Genomic DNA, 25,446 nt, shown 5'->3' with positions numbered 1-25,446 from the left:
TTAAGAATCAAGAAAATATTGGAAATAATTTGAAAAACATATTTTTTAGTAAAATAATTAAAGATTAAGACTGAAAATTCATTAAAAAAAAAAATAATAAAAAAAGTTTTAATAGAAATATAGAAAGAACTACAAAAAAAAAACATAAAAAATTTTGTAAAAAAACTAAAAAAAATTTCTTTGATTTAATGATATTTCATATTTACACCACAAAAAATAATTTTTTGAATAAACTAATTTTCTCTAAACCGCCGAGAATCGAGAATTTAATTGAACTGTTGTCTTAATTCGCGTTAATATGCATTCAAAGCTTTCATTAATCACGGATTAATTCCCTAAAGCTTCTCTAATCCTTCCCAACCAATCAAGATCACCTCGTATTATTTCTCTTTATCCTCCATTTTCTCAGTGCACACACTTTCGCAGTTCGTTTTTGCTCTATTTAAATATGTTTACCTTGCTGCCACAATAATTATATACACTAATTAGTACTAATAATGTATTAATTTATGTTAAACTACTCATATTCATCAGCATTGAGCTATTAATTATTTAGGCAGCCACATCGACAACCGAAGCAGCCAACAGCTTTTGATTACATCCGTTGTCACATGAAAGTTAAATGATAAGTAAAGGGCAAACATTTATATAAAATGTCAATATTATTTAATTGTTATTGAAGTAATTGAGAGATGAGGCAATATTTCATTCAATAAAAATAAAAAAGTTATTAGATCGAATTTTAGAGGACTTTTTAAACAAAAATTTAAGCGAAATTTTTTTTAAAAGCTAATTTTGATGATTTATCCCTCAAAACTTAACTCACTAATGAAAAAAATTAAATTTTCTACAATTTTCCTCCTCTTCCGCTCAGTGATATTAAACATTTTGGCAAAAATTTCCTCAAACATAATTGTCCTAGAGTGTGAAATTTCAATTTAGACTTCAAATTCGATTTCACTTTTCGATTTTTAATCACACACCGAAACACTTATAAGAAAACCGGCATCATAAATTGCCTTCATTTGCTATCAGCAACGTGCAGGCCAAGCCAAGCCAGGAGACCAATCAAGACTGAAATTCGAAAAGCTCCAAACCAAACCAAAAATGGCAAGTGGAGACTTTTCAGAGCAATTAGTATGCGTAAATGCAAAAATAACCATACTAAACGTTACAGTGGCACACTTTCATGTGATGGCCTTACTAACTAATATTGTTAGCTAAAGGCGTTGAGTATTACGAGCACACAGCCTTTGTATGAAACTTAGCTGTATATATGTTTTCCTTGCAGTTGTTGCATTGGAAACTAGTGCAAATAGGCTTGGGAACTATTAAAATTGCATTTCTGTGCGCAGTGATATGAAATTTATCCCAAAAAAGGGTGATTTAATTAAACGTTACCTACTTTTTGGCGCCAAGCAGTAGACTACCAATTATAGAGTGTTTATTGCAACCAGAAAACATACATATATATTTATAAGTATACCACTAAAGTGAATATCAGTTTCCTGTCCTTTTTGGCCAAAGCGCCCAAAACTGTGCTACGCATAAATCGTACCAAACACAATGCTTACAACTACAACAATAAAATGTCATAATTTTAGAAGAAATTCAACTCACCTTTGCTGATTGCGTTCGCCCACACCACTACCGCTTTCACCACTATTCACGCCAACAGTGCCATTGGTCAGGCACACAGGTGCATAGTCGGCGATTTGATCCTTCTGCAGATCCAGAGTGTCACCGGAGGGTGAGGTGCGCCACACCATGCCACCGGTGGATGCATCCAACCAATAACCGTTGCCGTTGCGCGATAGACTAGGCATTTTCAGCACATCGTTTGGGTGGGCGCCTGAAAGTAGATTAAAAGATGGGAAAAATGTATATTAAATTGTTGCAAAAATTGTTACTGAAGTCTGGTACTAATTTTTTTGTCGCGACTTTTTCAGTTTGGATAAAAGTGAAGCCAAACCAATTTCGTAGTTTTTTATACATAAACATTTTTTTTTTAAATATGCTAAGATTGGTAAGTGACTTTGACTATACTCCTTGAATTTAATTTTTGTTGCCTACATTTAGGCTGTAGGTTTTTAATATCTTTACAAAAAGCTCAATAAGTGGTTCGATAGGTATCTATGTAATTTTCGTTGCCTGCATTTAGGCTGAATATACTAAAAACTGATTTTTTTAAGCTTCAAAGAAAACTAGACAAGAAAAAAATGTCACAATGGTGCATAATACATTTACTAAATGCTACTGATTGTCTAACTCTGAAGTGGTTTGCAATATTGCATGCGATAAAAAAAAATTTCGTGACATTAATATCATAAAATAATATATTTCAACTTTAAAAATAATAAAATTATTGCTGATAATTGCAAATTTGAGAAAAAAACACGTCGACTTTTTTAATGCAAAAAATTAATTTCTCAATTTTTTAAATAACTAATTTTTAAATCGCTCCGCTTGCTGAGCACGCAATTCTTTCTGCTACGCATTTGATTTATATGCATTATTAACATTTTTTCATTCAACGCTTTACCATTTATTTATTTGCATGATAGAGGAAAAAAAATTTAAATAAAAATGAAAAATAAATCGCAGCGTGGGCACTTTATACGCGGTTGCATTGTGGGCGTCTGCGGCATTTTGTCATGTGTTAATAAATGACACATGCAACCATCATTGTCCTGTGTATTGCTACTTCACATGCATAAATATTGTTGCATGCAATGTTGCTGCCCACGCACATACACACACACACACACAGACACGTGCGTGCTGGAAAGCTTTTAATGCCATTATAGCAGACAAGTGACCAGAATGACCGGCGCTGTTAGTTGCGTTGTGTGGCATTTAGTAAAGTGAATGTTGAAAAATGTGACAAAAAAAAAGCACAAAACAAGAAAAATGGCGGAAAATCACAGTGGCAGCAGCAAGCAAAGCAAACAAATAGTAAATGCAGAAAATAAGTGAAGGGCGCATAAAAAAAATCACAATAAAGTGGAAAATTGCCAACAAACAATGAAAAAATGGCAAATTACTGTTTTTCGTTGTTGTTTTTATTGTTGTTATTGTTGTTCTTGTTATTATTGTTTTCATTGTTGTTGCAGTTCGCGCAATGAACCAATTAAACTGTCAGTAGTACAACAAGCGCGCCGCTCAGTCAAGTGTTTTATTGCCATTGCGATTTTATTTTTTTGTAAATTTTATTGCATTAAATTTCTTGTTAACTGTTTTTTCATTCACACACATACATACAATTAATTTTTTAACTTGCAACATATTATTATTTTTTTGCAATTTTTTTTTGTTGTCATTGTCACGGCAAGCATTGTTATACTTTTATTTTTATATATATAAATTGTTTTTTGTTGCATGCCACACATGTACCGTTAACATAGCAGCAGTTAAGCATGAATTTTCGTTTACACATGCAACAACAAACATATGTGTGGTGGTGACTCCCACCGGTACTTGGCTGACATTCATGCCACTTAAATGGCAAGCAAATGCGTGTATGTGTATTTAAGTGAGTATGTGTGGCTCATACATGCATACATGTATAAGTGTATGGCCAGCTGACCAAGCACACTTTTTGGATGGGCAGCGCAATGCGCAATTTAAGTACACTTCAGTGAATGCAGTGACCAGCGAGAGAACGCATATATTTGCCCACACACACCAACGTATAGTCTCACATATATTCGCACACACACATACATATATAAGAGTACCCACACATAAGCACTGAGCACCTGCTTGCTGCATATTTTTAACTGTTGCTGCTGTTTAAAGCGCTTGTTTTCGCAAGTTCTTATTGTTGTTGCACAACAATACAACTCTTGCTAGTGCTGTTATTGCTGTTGTTGGCACTCCACACACTCAACAATGCTCAAATATGCTGCGCATTTATTACTTTTGAGTGCTTTAGTTTGGCGAGTGCCAGCGTGCACTTGGACACACACCCAAGTGGATGCTCTTGCGGCAAATACACTGTAAATTGTATGTAATTGTAGTTTTTCAACAACTTTAAGTTGTTAGATGTAGTTGTACATTTAAGTTTTTTTTGCTTTATTGTTGTAGTTTTTGCAATAGTTGCAATTTGCTGGCACTTGTGTGCTACATTGAAATATGCAAGCAATTTTCAGATGTGCTAATGCGCAGGTGTGTTGTCAGTGATTTTAAACGCCTTAAAGTATGCAAGGGTTTTCCAACATATTGCAAAAATCTTGGAATTAAATAATCTTGACTAGAATACTAAATAAATTGCATTTTTTATGACTATCTCAACCTTAAAGCCTAAATGTAGGCAACAATTTCCTAAGAAAAGTGAAATTAATGAGTAGAATGCAAAAAATGAAGTTACTACTAATTTATATTCCTCTATTGCGGTCATGTATGTGCATAAAGAGTGTATTGTTCGAAGAACAATTCAAAAATTCATATTTAAAGAGTTTAGCGCCTAGATGTATACTAAAAATATTAAAATTTCGGCATATTGTGGAGAGAATGAACTCAAAAGGCGTCTCCAATCGCAAGTGTAGGCTTTTTATATAATGACAACATTGACTTTGCAGCAAAAATACAAAACTGGGAAACTTGCGCCTAATTTTAGATTAGGTTTGGTTACAAAAAGATACAATTTTAGACAAAAGTAGTTATTTAAAGACTTTTAAAAGATTTATAGTGAACTGCTTTCGTAAATTAGGACAGAATGACTAAAGGCTTGGAAGAAGTAGGCTTCTATCTAGGTCTCATTTGGACACAAATACTACTTGTAAGTCACAATTTACTATCAAGATTTGGTCGTGAATCCTTATTGAAAATTCGCTTTATTCGACTCAACAAATCCACGCATTTAGTAGAGAAATAGATTCTCTCATTGTGAATAATATAGAACGCAAATATCAGCTACTGTTCCGAGTTAAACGTGAAAGTCTTCTTTAATAGTTCTATCAACAATTTAAATACCAACAGTCTCCTCAGCATACGCAAATTATTTGCATGCGCAAGTTTATGTAAAAATATATGTGACTGTGTTGTTGTATTGCGTCACGCACGTAACACGCGTGTTAAATGTTTCCGTTGCCGACATTCAGGCGCGTCGTCATCAATGCTGCTGCAGCTGACTCCATCCGGCAGCGCAATCAGCTGGCAACTGTTCTCGGCGCCTAGACATACATATAACTACTATGCACGCGTGACAACTTTTTTCTGCCGTTTTATAGTTTTCTTATCTTTTTTGTGGAAAATTTCTATTTTTTGAAAAATTCTTAAACACTTTAGTGTCAACTCACCTCTGATTGTATTCAATGCCGATTGTTTCATCATCATGTGCTTGCGTTTAATAAACACCATTGCACCGAGTGATAGCATCATCATGGCCAAAAAGGCGCCGAGTAATATAATAAACCAAGGTTGCGTGAGCACATCGTCGACATGATCCTGATTGATGGGGTAGCTATAGGGTAGATAGTAATAAAATAAATAAATTAAATTAATGAATAAATTTTAAATTTAAATTAATATTTTAAATTAATATTATTTAGAAAAAAAACTTCAAGTAAGAAATTTAATAGCAAATAATATCACCAGATGCTCTCTCCCTTATCTAAATTTTTTTCAAACGTTTAATAATTTTTTTCTTCTATGATTTTTAATATTTTCTTATCCTTTTCAATTCCAAATTCGGTCTACTCACCGTTGATTAATGAACGGATCCAGTCGTTTGGTTATTGGATCCAAGCGCAGTGTTGCCGGTGCACAATAGGGACCAATGCCAGCATTATTGCCCGCTGCCACACTAACTGTATACATAACACCCTCCGTTAGATTGGCCAACACCAATGTGGGTGAGGCTGAGTCAATGGTCACATTTGTTAGTATGCGTGAGAAATTGTGCGCCGTATCAATGCCACGCACAATCACGTGATAGAATAGTAAAATGCCTGGAAATTAATAAAAAAAGAGAATATAGAAATTACTAATATAGCTAAATAATAGCAAAACACTTTCTCTTGAAATGAAAGTATAATTTTATGAGTCCTCAACGGGACCAAAATTAAAGAGAGAATAGAGAAGAAATTTATGTTTTTTCTCAAAGTAAATTTATGTTTTATTTGCTCTTCACTTTCAAATATTTCTCTCTGTATTACTCACCATTTTGTGGCTTAATTGCTGGTGCACGCCATTTCAAAAATACCGCTGAGGAATTCAATAAGACAGCTTCCATGCCAAATGGTGTTTCGTTGATGACTGAAAATATTAAAATTGAAATAAAATTTTGATTTGGGTAATTAAAGAGATAATTAAAGCGAATTTTTGTAAGATTAAATTTTTTTTTTTTTTTTCAATTTTATCAATTTATTTTTAAAGACTCACGAAGAGTAGAGTCTTTAAGAAAATATAACTTAAAACGAAAGTGAGGGTTATCACATATGTACTTTCAAATGGTAAATATATCTATATTATACACAAAACAATCCCACAGCGCCCGTTAACCAGTGTGAGTACGTGTCTGAGTGCTTAAATCCCAGCTGATTGAGTGTTGGAATTTTGTGGCAACGCTTGCAATTTCTAACTCATTTCGCTAAGCTATTTTCGTCTCGTCTATGCTCGTAACTCTTTCTACCCAGCGTGTGCATTACAATATTTTTGTTATTTTTTTGTTTTTGTAATTTTTGCCTTCATTATTATGCATGCATGCAGCAAGTGCGAAAGTATAGAAAAGAAAAGTTAAGCTACAACGGTAGCTAAGTAACGCAAAGCAAAGCAATTTCTATTTAGATAAACACAACACACACACTCTATGCACCTCTCAAAGTAATGGATAAGGTTAGGCGGTGCGGGAAGTGGTTGCCAGCCAACAACACAAGCAAACATTTAGCTAAAAGCAGGTGGCTTCTTTACTCGAGAGTGTGGATGCAAGCTCAACGCATGTGATCTCTAGAGAGAGTCAAATGAGGCGTCGAAACTTTCACATATAGATGCATAAGGCGACAAATTAGTGTGCCTCACAGTTGCATGTGTGCCACCCTCCCTCGTACTATATGTGTGTGCATATGTAAAATACCGTTTACATTGCTGTCTTTTGCTTTTCTTTTGCCTCATTTTTCAAATTGCATACAAATTGCAGCACGAAACAGCAGTTGACATTTGAGTTGTGTCCCCTCTACAAACACTTACACACCCTTACACACCGACACAGCTTCCCACATGTGCCTTCATCATTGCTGCTTGGTATGTGATCTGCATATCCCATGCTGCACTTGTGGCAATACCTCAGCAAATACGCTGAACGCAAACAAATAAAAACGCCTTTACAGCGAAACTGGTTGGAACTTTTGCGGTTGTTTACACAACTCAACTCGAAATGAGCGCGTCCCTAGTACTTCAGTACAACAGTCGCATAATGTGCCACAGGCAATACAACAACAACGACACAACATATACAGCGAAGTATAGAAAACCCACAGCGTCACAGTGCACACCTTCTGCCTTTGTTGCTTCTTATTTACATGTCGCCGCCGCTGCTTTGCTGAGAATTCCAGCGCTCTTGCACAAGCGCCTGCATGTATGCTATGATAAATCTGTTTTGTGCGGCAAATGCATTTGCGTGTGTGTGTTTGTATTTGGCTTGTTTATGTATTTGTGTCTGCATATAAAATAATTGTTGTTTATCTTTTTCGCAATTGCAATTGCAATTTCTGCACAATTTTGACTTTTTTTCTTCGCTCTAATAGCAGTCTAGTTGTGGGTGGTTGTTGTGGCGCATGTAAGTGTGTTTGTGTGTTGTTGGTGAAGTATATGTTTTTGTAGCGCAAGAAAGCAATTCCAAAGTGGAAATGTGATGAATACGGAATGAGTTTGATTTAAAATTTTTGCTACGCAACAACTTTGTAGCGCGACGCGGGCAAGTAGGTGTAGTAGCTGTGCTGTGCCAGAAAATCGGTTTGGATTTGGAATTTTCATATAGTGTACAGAAGTGCGATAGATTCGAGCAGATTTTCATATTTACGAATATATATTATATATCCACAATTTAGAGATATACTCGGGGTAATGATAATTATATAAAAAAAAGAGAATTAAAGATACATAGACATTAGCTAAAGATAAAGAAGAAGATAAAAACAAGATAAAGATAAAATTAGATAAAGATAAGTATAGAGATAAAGATAAATATAAATATATAGACAAATAAAAAGAGGAAGATTAAAGGAAGATAAAGATAAATTTAGATAAATATTAATATGAAGATAAAAATAATATTAAGATAAATGTAGATAAATATAAGTTGAAGATAAATATAAGATAAAGATAAATTTAGAAACGGATAAATATAAAAATAAAGATATATTTAGATAAAGATAAAACTAAAGTTATATAGAAGTGAGATGAAGATATATGTAAAAATAAAGATAGAAAAAAATAGATAAAAATAAGATAAATAAAAATTTAGATAAAGATAAATATAAAGATAAAAATATGATAAAAATAAATTTAGATAAAGATAAAGATAAATATAAAGATAAATTTAGATAAAGATAAATATAAAGATAAAGATAAAGAGAAATATAAATTTGAAGATAAACATAAGATGAAGATAAATTTAGATAAATATTAATATGAAGATAAAGAATAAGATAAAGATACATTTAGAAAAATATAAATAATTTAGACAAAGATAAATATATTTCCTTTTCCTAACCCTAAATAATATACACAGAGCTGTATACCCACTATTTTTTTAACTTATTTCAATACTGATTTCCACTTTCTGCTAATAATTACATATTTACTTCCCCAAAAGTTTGCACAACGTCAACTTAACTAATTTGTGTATTTACAAGCTTAACGCATGACTTCTTCGCATGCGCCCAGCTGCTTAATTCAGCGACACATTGCCTCAAAAATATCAAGCAACAAATAAATTTGCAAGTATTTCCACAAACAATACCCGTTGTAATGCCATTCGCAATATTACTCAATAAATATTACAATATACACTTTGTGTTTGCGCACACTTTCTCAAACGACCCTTGAAATCACCCAACTTCTGATTACCCGCAGCAGCGGCACAGTTGGTGGAGGAAAGCAGTACGACCCAAACTCAAATAAATGTAGCCTCGCACATATGTGCCATAGCTAAGGACGCTACTTAGGCATTTTGGGTACAGCTGATGTTGCAACACATCGATTGAAATCGAAAATTTCGCATTTACACAATGAGCGGTACGCCTCTTTTTCGCTTTTTTTTTTTGCTCGACATTTTTCAATCATTTATTATTTGCTGCGTTGTTACATTATAAAATTAGGTTATTGTTGCCAAAAAAAGGGAACAAAGGATTGGCGTTGTAGCGTGCACGGGCTGTTGAGTTGGATATATGAGCGGGAGATGTTTGCAAGAGCGTGTTGTTGGTAATCAGATTGGTGGCTAGGCTGTTCAGCAACTATTTCCTGAATGAGTGAATTTTTTTTGCTGAAGGGATAAGGGTTGCAAAACTAATGAACGTAGAGTTGGGGGGAAGGTGCATGGGAATTATAGGCACTGTATGTAGCAACATTAAATACTGAAAATACACATACATATGCCAAGAATTTGTATGTGTATAGTTATTTCTGCACATTTTTCGCCTATACTAATGCATTCAGCTGTCCCTCTGTACTACTAAAGGAGCATATTGTCCTCTATACAACTTCTGGCGGACATTGTGCCACATGTGCTTAATGTTATTGCCCCTATTTACATAAATTAAAGAAAACTAGTTCAATAGTGTCTTCGATATTTCGGTGTTGCGATACAAAAAGCTGGCTGTGAGCCAAATTGGCACAAATTAGCAAATGGTAATATTAGCCGTTTTCGATTTAACTTCTTTGTTCGTTCTGCTCAAAAAATTTACATGTGACGACAACAATAAAGGTGTAGAAAGGGATTCAATCGAAAGAAGCGTAAGAATACTGTCATTAAATATTTTTTCAACTTATACCTGATTATACCAGTTTATACCAGTTCCTTGTTCGTTTCGAAAAAACTGGTAGAAATGTAAAATTGTTTAAATTCAGTATACATTTGATTATGGCAGTTTCTGAGACTTATACCACTTGTTTGTTCGATTCGGAAAAACTGTTATAAATAAAAAACTCGTTAAACGGTATGTACATTTACACATTTGGCTTGACAGCAGCTTTAAACAATTTTCAGACAATGAAATTCACACTTCATATCATGCATGTCCCTTTTCCATTTCCGTTTCGGAATGCACTGAAATGTTGAATCTTCATTTATTCAATATAAGAAGTGCATGCCTTCACTAAAGGAACGATTGCACCGAAATCTGCACTAAGACTCTTAAATCAACCCCTTCAATTCGCTATAGGTACATACACCCCACCGACAAATGACTCGCTATCAATACTTTGATGTCTCTACTTTGCTTTACTCCATCTACCATAATTGTTTGCTTATTTACACGCAAATAACGGTATATATGTTTTTGTGTACTCACCATCTTCAAGTGTACGTGCAATACGCGAATTCGATGGCTTTCCCTCAACCGACTTGTAGAAGGGTACAATGAAAAATTCATACAGCGTATATTGCAGCAGGCCCGTCAGCGTGCAGGAAGAGGCGCCACCGCCATTCAATATCGTTAACATGCGATATGTGGTGCTGCTGGTTGTTGTGGTGGCGGCGTTTTTAACGGCCGCGTCACGTCTAGCAGCGGCAATATTTGGTTTAGCCGAAATCAATGCGGCCGTCGCGGCGTCGGCGGATGCAGAGGCTGAGTACGAGCTGGCGCTACGTGCCGCCAGCAATGGATTGGCATTCGCGCTGCTGCGATCCGTACCAGCGGTGGCGCTGCTCGTTGGCGGATTTGGTAATTGACGCGCGTAGATGTAAAAGCCTTCCACGTATTTGCCGTTGATTATCTGTGAAGATGAAAGAAGAAGAAAAAACAGCGAAAAAGAATTAGGAAAATGCTCAAAAATGTGAAACGGATTTGGGGAAAATTGGGCAATTTGAATTGCTATGCCACGTCCCTGTCGCGCGCAGGCAGGTGTAAGACCTTGCTTGACACCGTCGCGCTGACTTAACTGCTTAACTGCTTTGTCACGCTTCGCTATTGCAACGATATTGACACCATGCCATTAAGTCAGCAGCAGAGTAGAAGAAGGAAGTAAAGGAACAAGTAGGAAGTAAAGGAAGAAGTAGAGAAAATGGCGTTCAACTAACCTGCCACGTCAATTTCATGCTTGTCGAGTCTACGATGCTCGCGTTAATTAGTTCCACCACGTCGCCGGACAGCAGACTGGCGCGTGCTTCACTCAAATCCAAGCCGCTGTTGAAGAAACGCTGTAAAATGGAAACAAAAAAGTAGAATATTACAAAACCGCTTAAATACCACCCTCAATCTGAGCTGTTCCTACTTACCATGCCCACATTAATCGGCTCCGACATTGGACTCGGCAACGATAGCCCATGTGAGTTTTCCGCTCTTATGACAAAGAAGTAATTCACGCCCGGCACCAGACCTACCTGCATGAAGGTCGTATTCTGTATGCGCGCACCCACGGCCACCCAACCGTCCGTCTCATTCTTGCCGAACATCTCGACCACATATCCGACCAAACTGGAGGCACCCACCTTATTGCTGCGCGTCCATGATAATGTCACCGAATCTTCGGTCTTCTCCACAACTTGCGGTTTACCTGGTGGTCCTGGATGCGTTGAGAGCTCAGGCGCACGATAGAATTTAATATTCGGATTGGTTGGTGTGTCCAAACGTAGATAACCGCTCCACGATGATTTGCCATTGCGATTGCTCGCCACACACGTGTACAGACCCTCATCTTCATTGCGCTGCAAATCCGCAATTGTGAGTGTACCGGCCTCGGAGAGATTGCGACGCTCATGCTCGTTCACATCGATTGGCATGCCATCCAAATACCAAGAGACTTGCGGTGTTGGCGTGCCGCTGGTGCGACACGGCAGCGTTACGATCGATTTCACCGGCAACGTTTGATTGACAGGACCCAACTCAATAATAGGCGGTGGCAATTCGAATTGTGTGTCCACAGTGACAACGGTACGACTACTCACGCTGCCGACCGCATTCAAAGCATTACAAACCACCACTTTGCCGGAGTCTTCACGTGCGAAACGCAATATCGAGAGTACCGTACGACCCTCGGGCGTTAGCGTCACCTCAATGCGACCGTCCTTGTAGCCGGGGAAGAGCAACGAGCTATTGCCCTCCACTGACCAGTAGAGTGTGGGCATAGGGTAACCGCTGGCCTGACATTCGAAGAGCACTTCATCACCGACTTCGACGAGTTGATTTTTGGGGCGTATGATGAACTTGGGTGGTGCTGTGCAGGGGAGAGCGGGAGAGAAAGCGTAATAAAAATATTTAAGTTTGGAGGGTTGCAAAAGTAAATAAGTTGTTAATAACGGTAAATGTTATTGCAAAGCAATGAACATATTAAGCGCATTTTTTGTTGTTGTTCTTTTTGGTATTTCTTTCATTTCAGGATTTTCATGTCTCCGCTTTGTGTTCTTTCTGTTTTTGAAGTGCGGTCAGGTAATTAATTTTTATGTTATTGCTGCTGGTGTGGGCGCGTTGTTGCGCCACAGGGTGTTTAAGAGATTTCTGATATTTGAAATCTACTTGCTTTTAGTTATTTCTGTTGCTTCTTCAAGGCCCTGTATTTCTTTAACGCTTCTCGGTACTTACTTATCACCTTCTTCCAATAATTTTTAAGCTTTCGAAAATTTGAGCTTTTTGTTGAGCTTTCACTCTCGGTATGAAAGCTCTAAAATTTAAAGCTTTTAGTACTTTGAAGTCTCATTGTATAAATTTTTAATCTTAAGCATATTTGAACTTTAATGTGAGTTTCCATTATTAGTATAAAAGCTCTAAAATTGAAAGCTTTTAGTACTTGAAACCTTTCCAATACATCAATATTTTTTCACCTATCAGCTTTATGTTCAGCTTTCATTATTGCTATGAAAGCTCTAAAATTGCAAGCTTTCATCAAATTTATATTTCTACTTTTCCTACTCAGTGTTATTTTAGCTCATCAACAAATCTTTTAATCGACACTAAGTTGTCTTTCTATTAACCAACTAATCAAAACTCTCATTAGTCAATACGAACTCACAAGAACTTCCCAACTTTAACCGCAGTAACTAACGGTGCAGCTTAAACTTTGACAACTGTAAGCTGTGGTCGAACTTTCGGCACCCTTTATGCAAACTTTCATCAAAGAAACACTTGATTCTGATTCACAGCATGCATGGCGCTGCACAAAAACACTTCAAATGAGCCGTAAAACTTTTACGCTAACAGCAACAACAACATAGACACATATATATGTATGTATGTATATAAGCAATAAAGCTTTTAGAGCGCTTTGCACATCCCTACACGCTGTCATGTGTAGTGCTGCGTATAATTTTCATTTGCACACATCTTTACACAGTACAACAACAACAACATTTATAGCAATTAACTCACCGTGTACAGTTAGTATGCCCGTGGCTGTAATTGAACCGACCGCATTATCCGCCTCGCAACTATACTCGCCCATATCTTCCAGCGTAACGTCATCCAATTTCAGGCTACGATCCTCGAGTATGTGCACACGACCTGTGAAATTCGTTGGAAAAAATACAAAAAGAGAAATAAAGAATGTGAGTCAAATGTAAAGGAATGAAATGTGATGGTGGTAGTAGATATAAAGGCAGAAGAATTAAAGTTCAAGTGTTGACCAAACAAACCGTTGAAGCTTGAATAGTTCACGTTTAATGTGCGTAGATAAGTATAACGGTGGAAACATATATGTATTTGTTGTAGTGTATGTGGTTCCAGAGCTATATTCCAGAGGTATGTTGGCAAAAGGGGCGCATTAAAATAGCATTGTGTGCGTAAATAACAATAAACGCTTTAGTATAAAGGTGAAAAATTCGTCGAAAGTGGCGCAGGGAAGCTGCTAGCGTCCAAACAAAAAACCAACAACAACAACAAATTGCAAGCGAAAAGCGCCAGCGTATTGTATGTGATGATAATTGTTGGTAGCGGTATTGCCGTTGCCATTGTTAGCGTTATTGACGTTGTTGTTGTTGTTCTTTTTCTTTTTTTTTTTTTTGTTTAAGCCAAAGCCTGTCTATTGTTTTCAGCGCATGCTTTAAGGTATATCTGTGTCTTTAGTGGCTTTGTTGTGCGTTAAATAGGCGTCAGTAGTTCTTCATACAAAAGAAGTTACGTATACGCACGGGTGCACTTTTATTCGTTTATCTCAATGCTTATAGTTTGTTTGAATTCAAGGGAGGCTGTACGGTTATTTTTCGATATATTGAGACAATTTTATACATTTTCTTGTAAAATAGGGTTATTTGGACAGGATTATAGAATAGTCTTATGCTGATACGATAAACTGATGTGAGATTTTTTCATCAAAAGTTCAGAACGGACCTCTGGACTTAGATATCAGTCTTTTTGTAGAAATTGTAGGAAGGGAATCGTAAATTGTTATTAAATATATAACTTACTTAGTCTGAAGCTCTTCCGTTTCCCTACTTTGTAGTCTAACCATTTCAGGAAAGCTGGGTTTCCTCACATTGACCTTTTTATGGATCTTCAGTGAGACTGTTTTTGTATTAAATATTACTCATATCATTACCTTTCTCTCCTTTTCACCTGCCTACCGACCTCTTTACTTCCCTCATTCTAAATCAGCCAACCACTTCAACTAAGCCTGTCACTTCAGGTCACACCTGTCCACCTCAATTCTACAGTGTTAAACGCTTACTACCATGGCTGTATCAACACTTTGTATTTCCGGTTAGTTGGTAGCTGCGAAATCCCTGGTTTATTTTGAGTCACGTTGCAACTAACTCATGCTTATATGTATGTATCTAGGTAAGTTAGTAGTTCAAGTGTTCAGCTAGTCAAGTGTTGGATTTCTTAGCAAGCAGCAGCGAAATACAGAAGAACAAGCTTGAAGAAGAAGAAGCAGAACTGCTAACAACAATAACAGCAGAGGGTGCATACACTTTGCGGTTGACAGCATGCAACGATGCTGAAGGTGCAACGCTGATGTAGGTGCCGGTTAATATTAAGCAGGTAGGGTTGTATACATATATGTATGAAGAAGTATGTAAGTTGCATTGTCTTCCAACTTGCAGCAGTGTGTTTACTGCCAGGATTTCCAATGTTTTTGTTGTCTATGGCAATTGTTTGCTTAACAAAAGTTTACGGAAGCTTTGGCGTTTACATTTGCTGCTGCTGCTGCTTCCGCGCCGCTGCAATGCCACCAAACAGAAACAACCACAGTGTCGCGTCCGGTTGGTTGAAACTTTTTCTTGCCACAACACAAACAAACAAACCGACAAACAGCGACAGGTATTTGCGCTCGTAAACTACACACTCTCCCACGCTTAGCAGTCAGCGCCTTTGCTCGTTAGCGTTTTGTGGCACTAAAACACACATACATATATACATTTGTAAAAGGCACTCAGCCGTCGCTTTCTTATTTGTTTGCATAGGTTAGTGGCTAAGCGTGTACATGTGCGCAGTTGTTTTCGTTGTTATTGTACAACAATGTGCTGTTTGCGCGCATCCTTTGGCGCGCCACCGTAGCACCCTTTTTCGATTTGAACCTCAACTCACCGTTAACACAACTAAAACCTCACCTGTGCCTCTCTGCCACCGAAGCACCTTTCACGTGTGCGTTTGCGTGTGTTGGTGTGTGTGTTCGTGCTGATTTTCCGCCATTCAAGTGTTGTGCAAGCAAACCAACGAACAGCACAAATGTTGATTGCTGGCAACAGAGATTGGCAATTAACGGAATTAAAAGTTGCAGTTTGTTTTGTGGTACGTGTAGTAGCGACCAATACAACAACAACAACACGCCTTTACTCTTTTGGCGGACAACAGCAGACACAACAAAACCGCGTACAACAAAATGACTTTGCTGCCAACGCAAATAAATGTTGTACTTTTTCATCAGCACTTGGCTCATCAGTTGTCTGCTGCACCACTACACCTGTGCACATACACACACACACACACTCAAGAAGATGTTGACCAAGTACACTTGTACTGAGTTTACCTTTGCGGTTGTAGGCGTTGGGTAGCAACTGTCTGCTGCTCTAAGATGCCACTCAAGAAGTCAAACACGCATGTACATATAATTAGAGGGCGATACATATGTACATATAAAGTATTTATTTACTGGTATATATGTATCTGTGTTTTATATTTAGTATGTTTGCTAACTTTTTGGCTTGAAAGCAGTCTATTGGCTACTTAGTGAGTTTGCTCGAAGTAATTTCAAACAAAACTAATTTTATTTAGTGCGATGAGCCAAGCTTGTGAAAGCTCAAAGCTTCGAGGGTTAAATTTAACAGTGAATTACTAATTATTTCAGATAATTTATAACATTCATCTGTAAAGACATTTTATAGGGGTTCACTTCTGTACTCTTATCGTTTCAACCGTGTGGATAACTGCCTCGAAAGATCGAAAGCTTTCTCCGTGAGCTTTCATTTATTGCTTGCAAACCAAAAGTAGCTTTCAGTGATAATGGAATATGGTATTAAAAATAATTTTAGCCTGTAGACGACACCTTTTCTTGTTAAAATATTTGTCTATGCCCAAAAATATGTCTTAATATTGGCAGAAGCTTTTAACGGACTAAAGATAAGAACTTTGTCGCTAGGTGGCACTGGTTTATGGATATTTAAACTGTCTTTGATTTGAAATTTGTGCGTGTTACTCGGTCCCTTAAAAATTTACTACAGACAATAAAAACAAAGTAACCCATTAAAGTTGTCTGTACGACTCACATCATTATACTAGTATAAACGCTTTCGGTTTAATATAAAATGATTTCCCCAGTCTCATTAAATTATACCAATTGTCTGTTCGATTCACCTTTTTAAACTGGTCTACCAGTATTATTAATTTATACTAGTTTCTGTTTAATTCACGTCAATAATTTGGTATAATCGCTGGCTAACAATTTTAAGACGATTCAGCCAGCCTGGTAAACTTATACCAGTTGTCTGATTGATTCACTCTACATGTTTTATTTATAAAAATCAGTTAAACGCTGTATCAAACTAAATTTAAATCTTTAATCTATCCAAAATACGACTCTGCAACATCAGCAGGGCTACAAGAACAATTAAATTTAATATTCCCCCTTTAAACCACCGCGACAGTGGCGAGTTCGCGCATTAAATCAGTTGCAATGCAGTGGCTGACCGCAAAGCTTGAAACCAAAGTGTGGCAAGCTACTGCTGTATATGTATGCACGTGTCAAAGCGTATTTAAATAAGGTGTTAAGCAATATATATATATATATATGTACAAATGTATATAACTACACTACAAAGACAAAGCTGCAAGATAAGCACTTACGTAATGGCATATTTCCGCCCGAAGCGGTGCGTCGCCACAGGACATCCGGTAATGGATCACCACCAATGCGACACTGAAAGATAACCGAACTGCCAACAACGGCGGTCTGATTTTGCGGTCCGCGTATGAGGAATGGACGTACTGCAAGTAAAATGTGAAGGAAAGAGACATGAAATGAGTGAAATGCGTGCAAAGGGTTGCCATATAAAAAATATTTTTTTATTTTTTGTAATTATGTTTTACAAATCACTGCCACTTACCGTGCACTTTTAGAAAAGCCGTCGCCGATTCACGTGTCCCCACCACATTCTTTACCACACACTGATAACGCCCATCGTCCGATTGTCGCGAATCCTGTATGGCCAAATTGCCACCATCCACAATGCGTATGCGTTTGTTGTTGCTCAAATTCATTGTTTGTCCATTCTTACGCCATGAAATTTGCGGTTCTGGTGAACCACGCGGCGCACCGCACTCCATCAGCGCTACTTCCCCTTGTGCGACACGTGTATTTTGCGGTTCGAGACGAAATTCGTCGCGTAGAACTGGAGAGAAAAGAGAGTTGAAAATAAGAATTATGAAATTTGTATATAATAAAATCTGAAAATGTCTTATAAATAGTAAAAAAAAATAAAAAAATTCAGAATATTTATTTTCATTTTCCCTGCCTTTCTTTTCTTTTTCTAAATAGTTAATTCCAACCCAACTAACTGAACCAAATTACCACCCACCAATATCACCTTTCATTTCAATTACAATACCGTTCAAATATTCAACTATCCCACTCTACAACCTTACTATTCTTTAAGCATCCTGCAACGCAATCTACTACTCCTTTATTATCCTTTCTAATGAGGCACGCCAATGCAAATAATATGCTTAGCTTTACAAAGCTTTGTGCAGCCATAAACCTTTCACAGCCATTTCTGCAATTCTACCTGTGATTTATTTATTTATTTAGAAGCGCAAAAACAACAAGAGCATTAATGCGAATCTCCTTTGCGAATGCAAGCTTTATTGCCGTTATTTGCCATTTCAAGATTTGCATTGCCAAGTAAACTATCCATTGAATGGAACTCATTATTATTAGTTGGCAATAACTGGCAAAGATAGTCGGAAGATGTATAACGAGAGAAAGGATATTGCAAATATTGAAAATATCAATCAATTTATATTTCTATGAAGCGGCTAGAAAGGATATTGAATTGCAAATGCAGTTGCTTGGCAGCTAGGAGTTGTTTCTTAAAGTGAGTGGTGGAGAGATGCTGTGTGTATATATGTATTACGATTTGCATTAAAAAGAGCTTAAAAGCTCAACAGTAAGGACTCTCTCTTTTGCTAAAACAAGTGTTAAATTATGACTGAGTGTTCTTAACTATTTCAAACACCTAAAATAACTGATTAGCAGCTGCTTTAACTGGCTATTTATGTAAAATTATATACCGCAATCAATCAACGCTTGAATATTTTTTATCCTTTTTATCGTTAGCTGATGCTTGTCAATATGCTCTTATGCTAATAAACCACTGCCAGTAGATATATCCTATAAAACTATAATTATATGTTCATCATTCTCTTCTTAAGCTATAAGTTACATATTTTCTCCTTCTTCCTTGCAATTTTTTAGTCCTTTTTCTTTTAATAACATCAATTTCACTTACATGCAACTTGTAGCGTGGCATTGCGCGAACGTGCCACACCAAATTCATTTTTTGCCACACACCAGTACGTGCCCGCGTCACTTTCACGACGTGAATGTATCACCTGTAAGTAGAAAAATAGAAAATTTAGACAGATATCGCATAAAATATTGATAGTTTAATAACGATAATTGAAAGCTTTATTTCGCTCTTCGTTTAAAACGTAAATATTTGAAGAAGTTGTAGTTATAATTATAAATGGGATTCTTATTTGCTTTAATTTTAAACAAACTTAATAATAATATGGAAGATAAAAATATGTTTCCCTTATCGAATGAGTAGTTAGGTGAAAGCTCAATAACAAAAGCTTTCACAGAGCGATTACATACTTCGAAATTAATTTTTCTTTATAGTGGCATCTTTAAAATTAATTAAATTAGATAAAAAATTCCATAATGTCATCAATTTATTAGACATTTTTTTTCATTTGAGTATTCATGACTTTTGTGACAGCGCATAAGAAAAATAATTCGAAGCTTATTATCAATCAAAGCTTCATCCATCAGAGCTTTCATCTCAAATACTTTCAAAGCCTATCAAAAACTAATTAGCTCAAGTGTTTAATTTCATTTAGAAATTACTTGAAAAATTTACTAAATTTTCACACAAAATTCTTATCAAATTTTTAAATTCAGATTAAGATCTCTTTTTACCAACAAACACAACAACTTTTGTCCACACTTTCGAAGCTATTACATTTTGCATTCCACACTTTGTTGTATGCGTCAAAATTGAAGGCAGCACGTGCGCGTCAAAAATGTAGCAACAACTTTGAAAACATCAAAGTGAAAATTTCAAATATTGCAAAATCTCTGTCTGCCGCCCAAAATCTCAACAGTCGCTGCGAGGACAATGGGTTCGAACAGCAATACATAAGCTACGGAGTTGCTGGTTATTTAGCAGCAGCAGCAACAACCCTCGGCTGGTCAACCGACTGGCAACAAAGTGGCAAATAGCGTGCGCGTCAACACACATACTCACACCGAAAGACACATTGTCCGACTTCATTTAATTTAATTAAAAATGTTACGCAAGTGTGTTATCTCGAGCATCTCCACTGTTAGATGCCTGCTTTCATTCCTTTTACTTTTACTCACTCACTTTTTGTGATTTGAGGGGTTACAACCACGGGCTTCAAAGTGAAGAAGAAAGAGATACTTTTGTGCTGTCGTAAAGGCAAAAGAAAGCCAACAAAAATTCATTCTACACTCGAGTTAATTGACAACGTTGTCCTTCCCACACCACCTCTTGGCATTAGAAATACATGTGTTTGTAGCGACGCGGCAACAAAGTATGAACAAGCTTGTAAATACGCAAATGTAAAAGTTACAAAGTCAACATTTTGCAAGTTGAATGAGTTTTAATGTGTGCGACGCGCCGCGTACATCGTGTATATAGTATATCTGTATGTGAATCCACTTGCAACACACTACAATTTGTATCAAAATGTTAGAAGTCCTGAAAATTTGTTGCGTCAGTTAATGGGTGTCAACTCGTACTCCTCATTTGTTTGTTCAAACGACAAGTGTACTTATATGCCTGGCTGTGTGTGTATCTCTTCGAGCGCTATTGAGTGCGCTGATTGAAGCCCCTCGTAGCCTTTTGATGCATGCGAAGAGCGATTAACTTTTATTTTATTAATTTTTTTCTTTCAGTTTAACTGAAGTGTACTAAAGAGGTCTGCCATTTGTTAAATGCTGCAGGATGCGCCTTTGTGAGCGGCTTTTATGGTATTTTTTTTATACTGTTATATTTATATTTTTGCAATAATTGTTCCAAATGAATTGAAATCGCTCAGTCGTATGGAAATTATTTTATGAATTATCAATTTGACCCCTTGAAAAAGCCTTATATTGAATTTTCATCCATTTAGCCATTGAGTAAAGCTTTCATCATTACACTAAGCTTTCGACTGAGCTTTCGTTAAATGCTACAATTTATAGCTCAAACACAAAATTATGAGACTGGAGCGACTAGAACGAAGTGCTATATGAGCTGTCATGTCTAAGAAGAAGAAAATATTGAGAAAAGAGCTTTCATTTAATATAAGTGCTATAATTTCTTTCATTTCTATGAGTTACTCTTTCATTTTTTCTTTTTTTCATTTTCAATTTCTTCTTAAAAATTAAATCCAGAAAAAGAGCTTTCATTTTTAGTAACTTCCCACAAATTAAATTTTTATTATTTCTGTCGTTTATTTGAAACATTAGCTTTAAGCTTTTAAGCTTTATTGCAATATTATTCTAAAATTTAAGGACATTACACAAATTGTATTTAATTTTCGCATATTTCTTTAAAAGTAATAATCCGTATATGATTTAAAAAGTCAACCTTATGTCAAACTTCCCAAACACTTAGTCGTGCGTAAAACCTTCTTAAATCAAACGAAATTAATTTACATTTTATTTACAAATATCTTTGAACATATTTATGCTCGAACACAAATATTGAATAAATAATTTCTAATATCAAAGCAAGCATATTTTATATTGTGAAGAAAGGTAAGAAGGGCTGTAGCCTAAATGTGTGCTATGAATTGATCAGCTGTTTAGCATGTTTATGCATGACATTTATGCTTAAACAAAATACTGTTTGACAATCTGACTTTAGCTAATTAAATATGCATATATGCTAATAAATAAATAAACAAATGAGCAGCCTTGTTTTGTGGCAAAAAATAATACTCGCTGCCTTCAATATATAGCTTCCAAAACATGAAGGGAACATACCTATGTAATTTTCATGTGTATATATTCTATTCTTATATAAGGTTAAGACCATGTATATGTATATTCATTTATCTTTTGAAATGTTTAACCTCACTTACCTTCAAAAAGAACAAACCGCCAGCTGGTAACATAAGCCGATGTGAACCCGTATCCGTTTTCAATTCATGCCCATCTTTAAACCATTGTATCGATGGTGTTGGATCACCTTCGGCTTTGCAATTAAATGTGAAGGGATCATTTTTGGGCACTGTCATATCCATAGGGTGTTCGATAATGCGAGGATTATCGCCTGTAAAGAAAGTTAGAAAGGGAGAGAGAGAGAGAGTTAGATGATATAATTTTTGCATTAAAAATATTTAAATATAAAAGAAATAATAATAAAAATATCCACAGTCTTGATATATCAACACAATTTTAATTTCCTTCAAGCCTTAAGCACTTATTTTGCCTATGTTTATGGAAGACAATAACAAATAAAAATCTTAAAAATGTCAAATATTATCGTAAATTATTATGTTGTAGCTGCTTGACCCTACTCATCTACAAATATTTTTACATTATTACTTGAGCCGCTTGTGTTTCGCATAAATCTGCCTAAGAAAAATGTAAATGTGCCCGAAATATCCCAGCGCATAATTAAATTTCAAGCAAGAGAAATTTTTAGATTCAACTATCGACTTTCTAGCTTCACATAACAGGCAGGCGATTTCTCAATCTTGCTAAACATCCCTCTTCGTGCGCCGACTACATTTTGCCCGGGAGGCAAGGCTAGCTACTCGCATATAAATTGCATTCCACAGTCATCGGCTCGCTGTCAAACGACTTTAATGACATTGTAAATATTGTAAATAAGAATGCGTCAACATTTCGTGTTAAGAGGGGTCCTGCAGTTTTCTTTTAATATTTGCATTTAAATTTACAATGTCCTTTCAAGTATACTTTTCTTCAATGGATGCTATAAATTACGCGTGTGTTACCAGTCAGGGTTGATTTCCAAAGTGAATTAATTGATTTGTGTGCACATAAATCGTCAGATAATATATTGAGGTATAAACACTGAAATTAATAGGGGTGTTTGGAACTCGTGAGCTCAACTTGAAAGAAAAAATATTTACTTTAATTTTATATGAATATTGTATGCTATTTGAGCAAAATGTATGCTAAGGCGTTAATTACGAAGAAAATTTAGAATTTATATGATAAACTCGGAGTTTATGGGTAGTGTTTGGTGTTACACACTAAATCAATCAATCAACTATAGTATTTGAAGAGAAACTTTGAGGAAATTTAACGCTTGTATGATAAACTCGGAGTTTATGAATAGTATTTAGTAGTAAACTCCGAGTTAGTCCATTAACTCACGTATTTTTTGAGGTAAATATGCTGAAATATGCTGCTTTTCTAAACTTAAATAGTGGTCTTAGTACGGGCTATATCAGACAACTTTAAAACTTATTAAACAGGCCATTGAATATTCTTCGCGTGACTTTAAAGAGTTTAACAAATATTTTTGTTTCTTTCCTATCTAACTGAGGTCACAAGAATATGGGTGAAGTATTTTCGACTAACTCGTAGATTAAGTCTTAATTTGCTCCCTTACAACTTCGTTTAGGTTGTTTTGCAAAAAAAAAAAAAGAAACGCAACGATGATATATGAAGACTCTTAATTATATTATTCTCAGTAAAGACAAAATAAAGTAAAATGAAGATCATGCATGAAACATGTGAACCTTAAGTCATTTCAATATACAGTTATTACTTCCACCAACTTATTGCTTCATCACAGACGCTTTAACGATTCACGCAAATTAATTTCACACTTTTACTCAATAAAGCTTTTACGAACTGACTACAATTCCACTTTACGAGCAAATAATTCTAACACACAGTCACACAAAAGCAGCGACGATAAATTTTGCACAAACCAATAATCCAAATCCCAATTAGCGTACACACAATAACTAATTGAAAACGATGGGTAATTTAAATTTCAATGCACATTAACATTTATTACGCGTTTACGCGGCCAAAGGCACAGCATGACCACAATTCTCAGTAATTAACGACAATATGTAGATGGCAAATGTAGGTGAGCGCTGCGCTTAGGACACTTAGGACACTTTAGTGGGACGATAATCCTTAAATGTTTAACAACACAAAACACAAAAACAAAAGCAAAGTAAAGAATGAATGTAGAATAAGCAAGCATAAACATAAATAAGGACTCAATTATCGAAAGCTGCCAGCGGTGGCGAGCGGGCAAACGCAGGACAACGGCCACAAACAACGCTAAAGCTGTTAGGAAGTGCAAGGAGATGCTCATAAATAAAGCGCTGCCAGCGAGGACAGGATGTTAGAGGACATAATTCACTTAGCAAACAATTGAATTAACATCAAATGTGAGCAAATGTGACGCAATAAACGGACGACAGGATGAGTCTGGCTTGGAGTATGAAGGCAGTGCGGAGCGGCGAGAATGCCACAAAAATTATTACACAATGCATAAATTTTAATGAGAAACAAACAGATATAAATCGACACGGTGCAGAGGACTACGGTTTGAAAGACATAAATACAGAGAAATCAAGGAGAATGCATAGTGAGGACACTGGTTAGCCGCTGTACCAAAGTGTGGTGTTTGACGAAGGTGTTTCTGGATTACAACAGCGTGGTTCATAAATGTTTTGATATTTAATTGGAAGATTAAGATTTCTTTGCTGCAAAAACTCTAGAGAGAAGATCTGACATGTTTGAGAATGGCAGTTTTGAAATGTGGCAATATTGCTTACTTTTACCCTGAAAATTATGATGGAAATTACATTTATGTTAGAGGCAGATCCTTCGTGAGCGACTTTTTGCTGGGTCTGGAGCAACTTAATTTTTTTTGTTTTCCTGATATTTGAACCACCCTGCATTTATATACATAGATCTCAGTATGAAATTGGAATGCAAAGTAATTACACAAAGCCTAGCAGGAATTCGAAAAGTTAAAAATACTTAGCAAAAAGCAAGGCAACAATAATGGAGTACCAAAAGCAATAAGAGCGGACGCAAAGAGAGTGGAAAACCGAAACGAGTTAAGGAAGTAAACATACCAAAGTTTAAGAAACAACAGTGTAAATGGCAATGCAGAGTCTAAGGTGCTTACGACTGCTCACTTTTTTGCCAGGCAAAGTAGAAGGATTAAGGTGCTAATACAGTGCTTAAGTTGTTGTATTGCTGTTGCTCTTATTATTGTCATTGTTTCTCCATTGTTTCTGTAACCTTTTGGCAACAACTAGCTGAAGATAGATGCCTAGTGGTTAACAACATTTTAGAAGACGTTGAAGACGCTCACAACAACATTGCAGGTAGTTATAGTGTACAGTGTTCTGCAGAAATTGAATGCAAGCAGGCGTAGAGTAAAGTAAATGAAGAGTTTGTGCAATAGTACGGATTGTAGTGATTGAAAAAGAAAGAAAGAAGAGTAAAGAGAAGAATTGTATTTAATTTTAATTTGAAAACGTTTTAGTTGCTTCTATGAAATGAAATTGCCAGCCTGGGAAATGTTTGTGTTAATATAGACAGATGGCGCTGCTGTCAATA

At 36.0% G+C, this 25,446-nt stretch overlaps 1 protein-coding gene across 2 annotated transcripts in view; it reads right to left on the bottom strand.

The window, feature by feature from the left end:
* LOC105210902 (cell adhesion molecule Dscam2) overlaps positions 1 to 25,446 on the bottom strand; it is a 111,402-nt gene that overhangs the window by 7,812 nt on the left and 78,144 nt on the right. For both annotated transcript variants that reach the window (XM_054226595.1, XM_054226596.1), the window contains exons 3-14: positions 21,960 to 22,150; positions 19,094 to 19,196; positions 17,693 to 17,977; positions 17,433 to 17,573; positions 13,524 to 13,655; positions 11,438 to 12,375; positions 11,240 to 11,359; positions 10,512 to 10,935; positions 6,163 to 6,258; positions 5,705 to 5,951; positions 5,301 to 5,464; positions 1,621 to 1,852 (exon numbers count right to left, since the gene is read on the bottom strand). In XM_054226595.1, the coding sequence (XP_054082570.1) occupies positions 1,621 to 1,852; positions 5,301 to 5,464; positions 5,705 to 5,951; positions 6,163 to 6,258; positions 10,512 to 10,935; positions 11,240 to 11,359; positions 11,438 to 12,375; positions 13,524 to 13,655; positions 17,433 to 17,573; positions 17,693 to 17,977; positions 19,094 to 19,196; positions 21,960 to 22,150 (3,073 nt within the window). The remainder of the gene's footprint in view (positions 1 to 1,620; positions 1,853 to 5,300; positions 5,465 to 5,704; positions 5,952 to 6,162; positions 6,259 to 10,511; positions 10,936 to 11,239; positions 11,360 to 11,437; positions 12,376 to 13,523; positions 13,656 to 17,432; positions 17,574 to 17,692; positions 17,978 to 19,093; positions 19,197 to 21,959; positions 22,151 to 25,446) is intronic.

This window comes from Zeugodacus cucurbitae, chromosome 3 (genome assembly GCF_028554725.1).
Source record: "Zeugodacus cucurbitae isolate PBARC_wt_2022May chromosome 3, idZeuCucr1.2, whole genome shotgun sequence".
Lineage (NCBI taxonomy): Eukaryota > Metazoa > Arthropoda > Insecta > Diptera > Tephritidae > Zeugodacus > Zeugodacus cucurbitae.
Note: the sequence above shows the minus strand (reverse complement) of the source record. Positions and strands in the feature narration are given on the sequence as shown.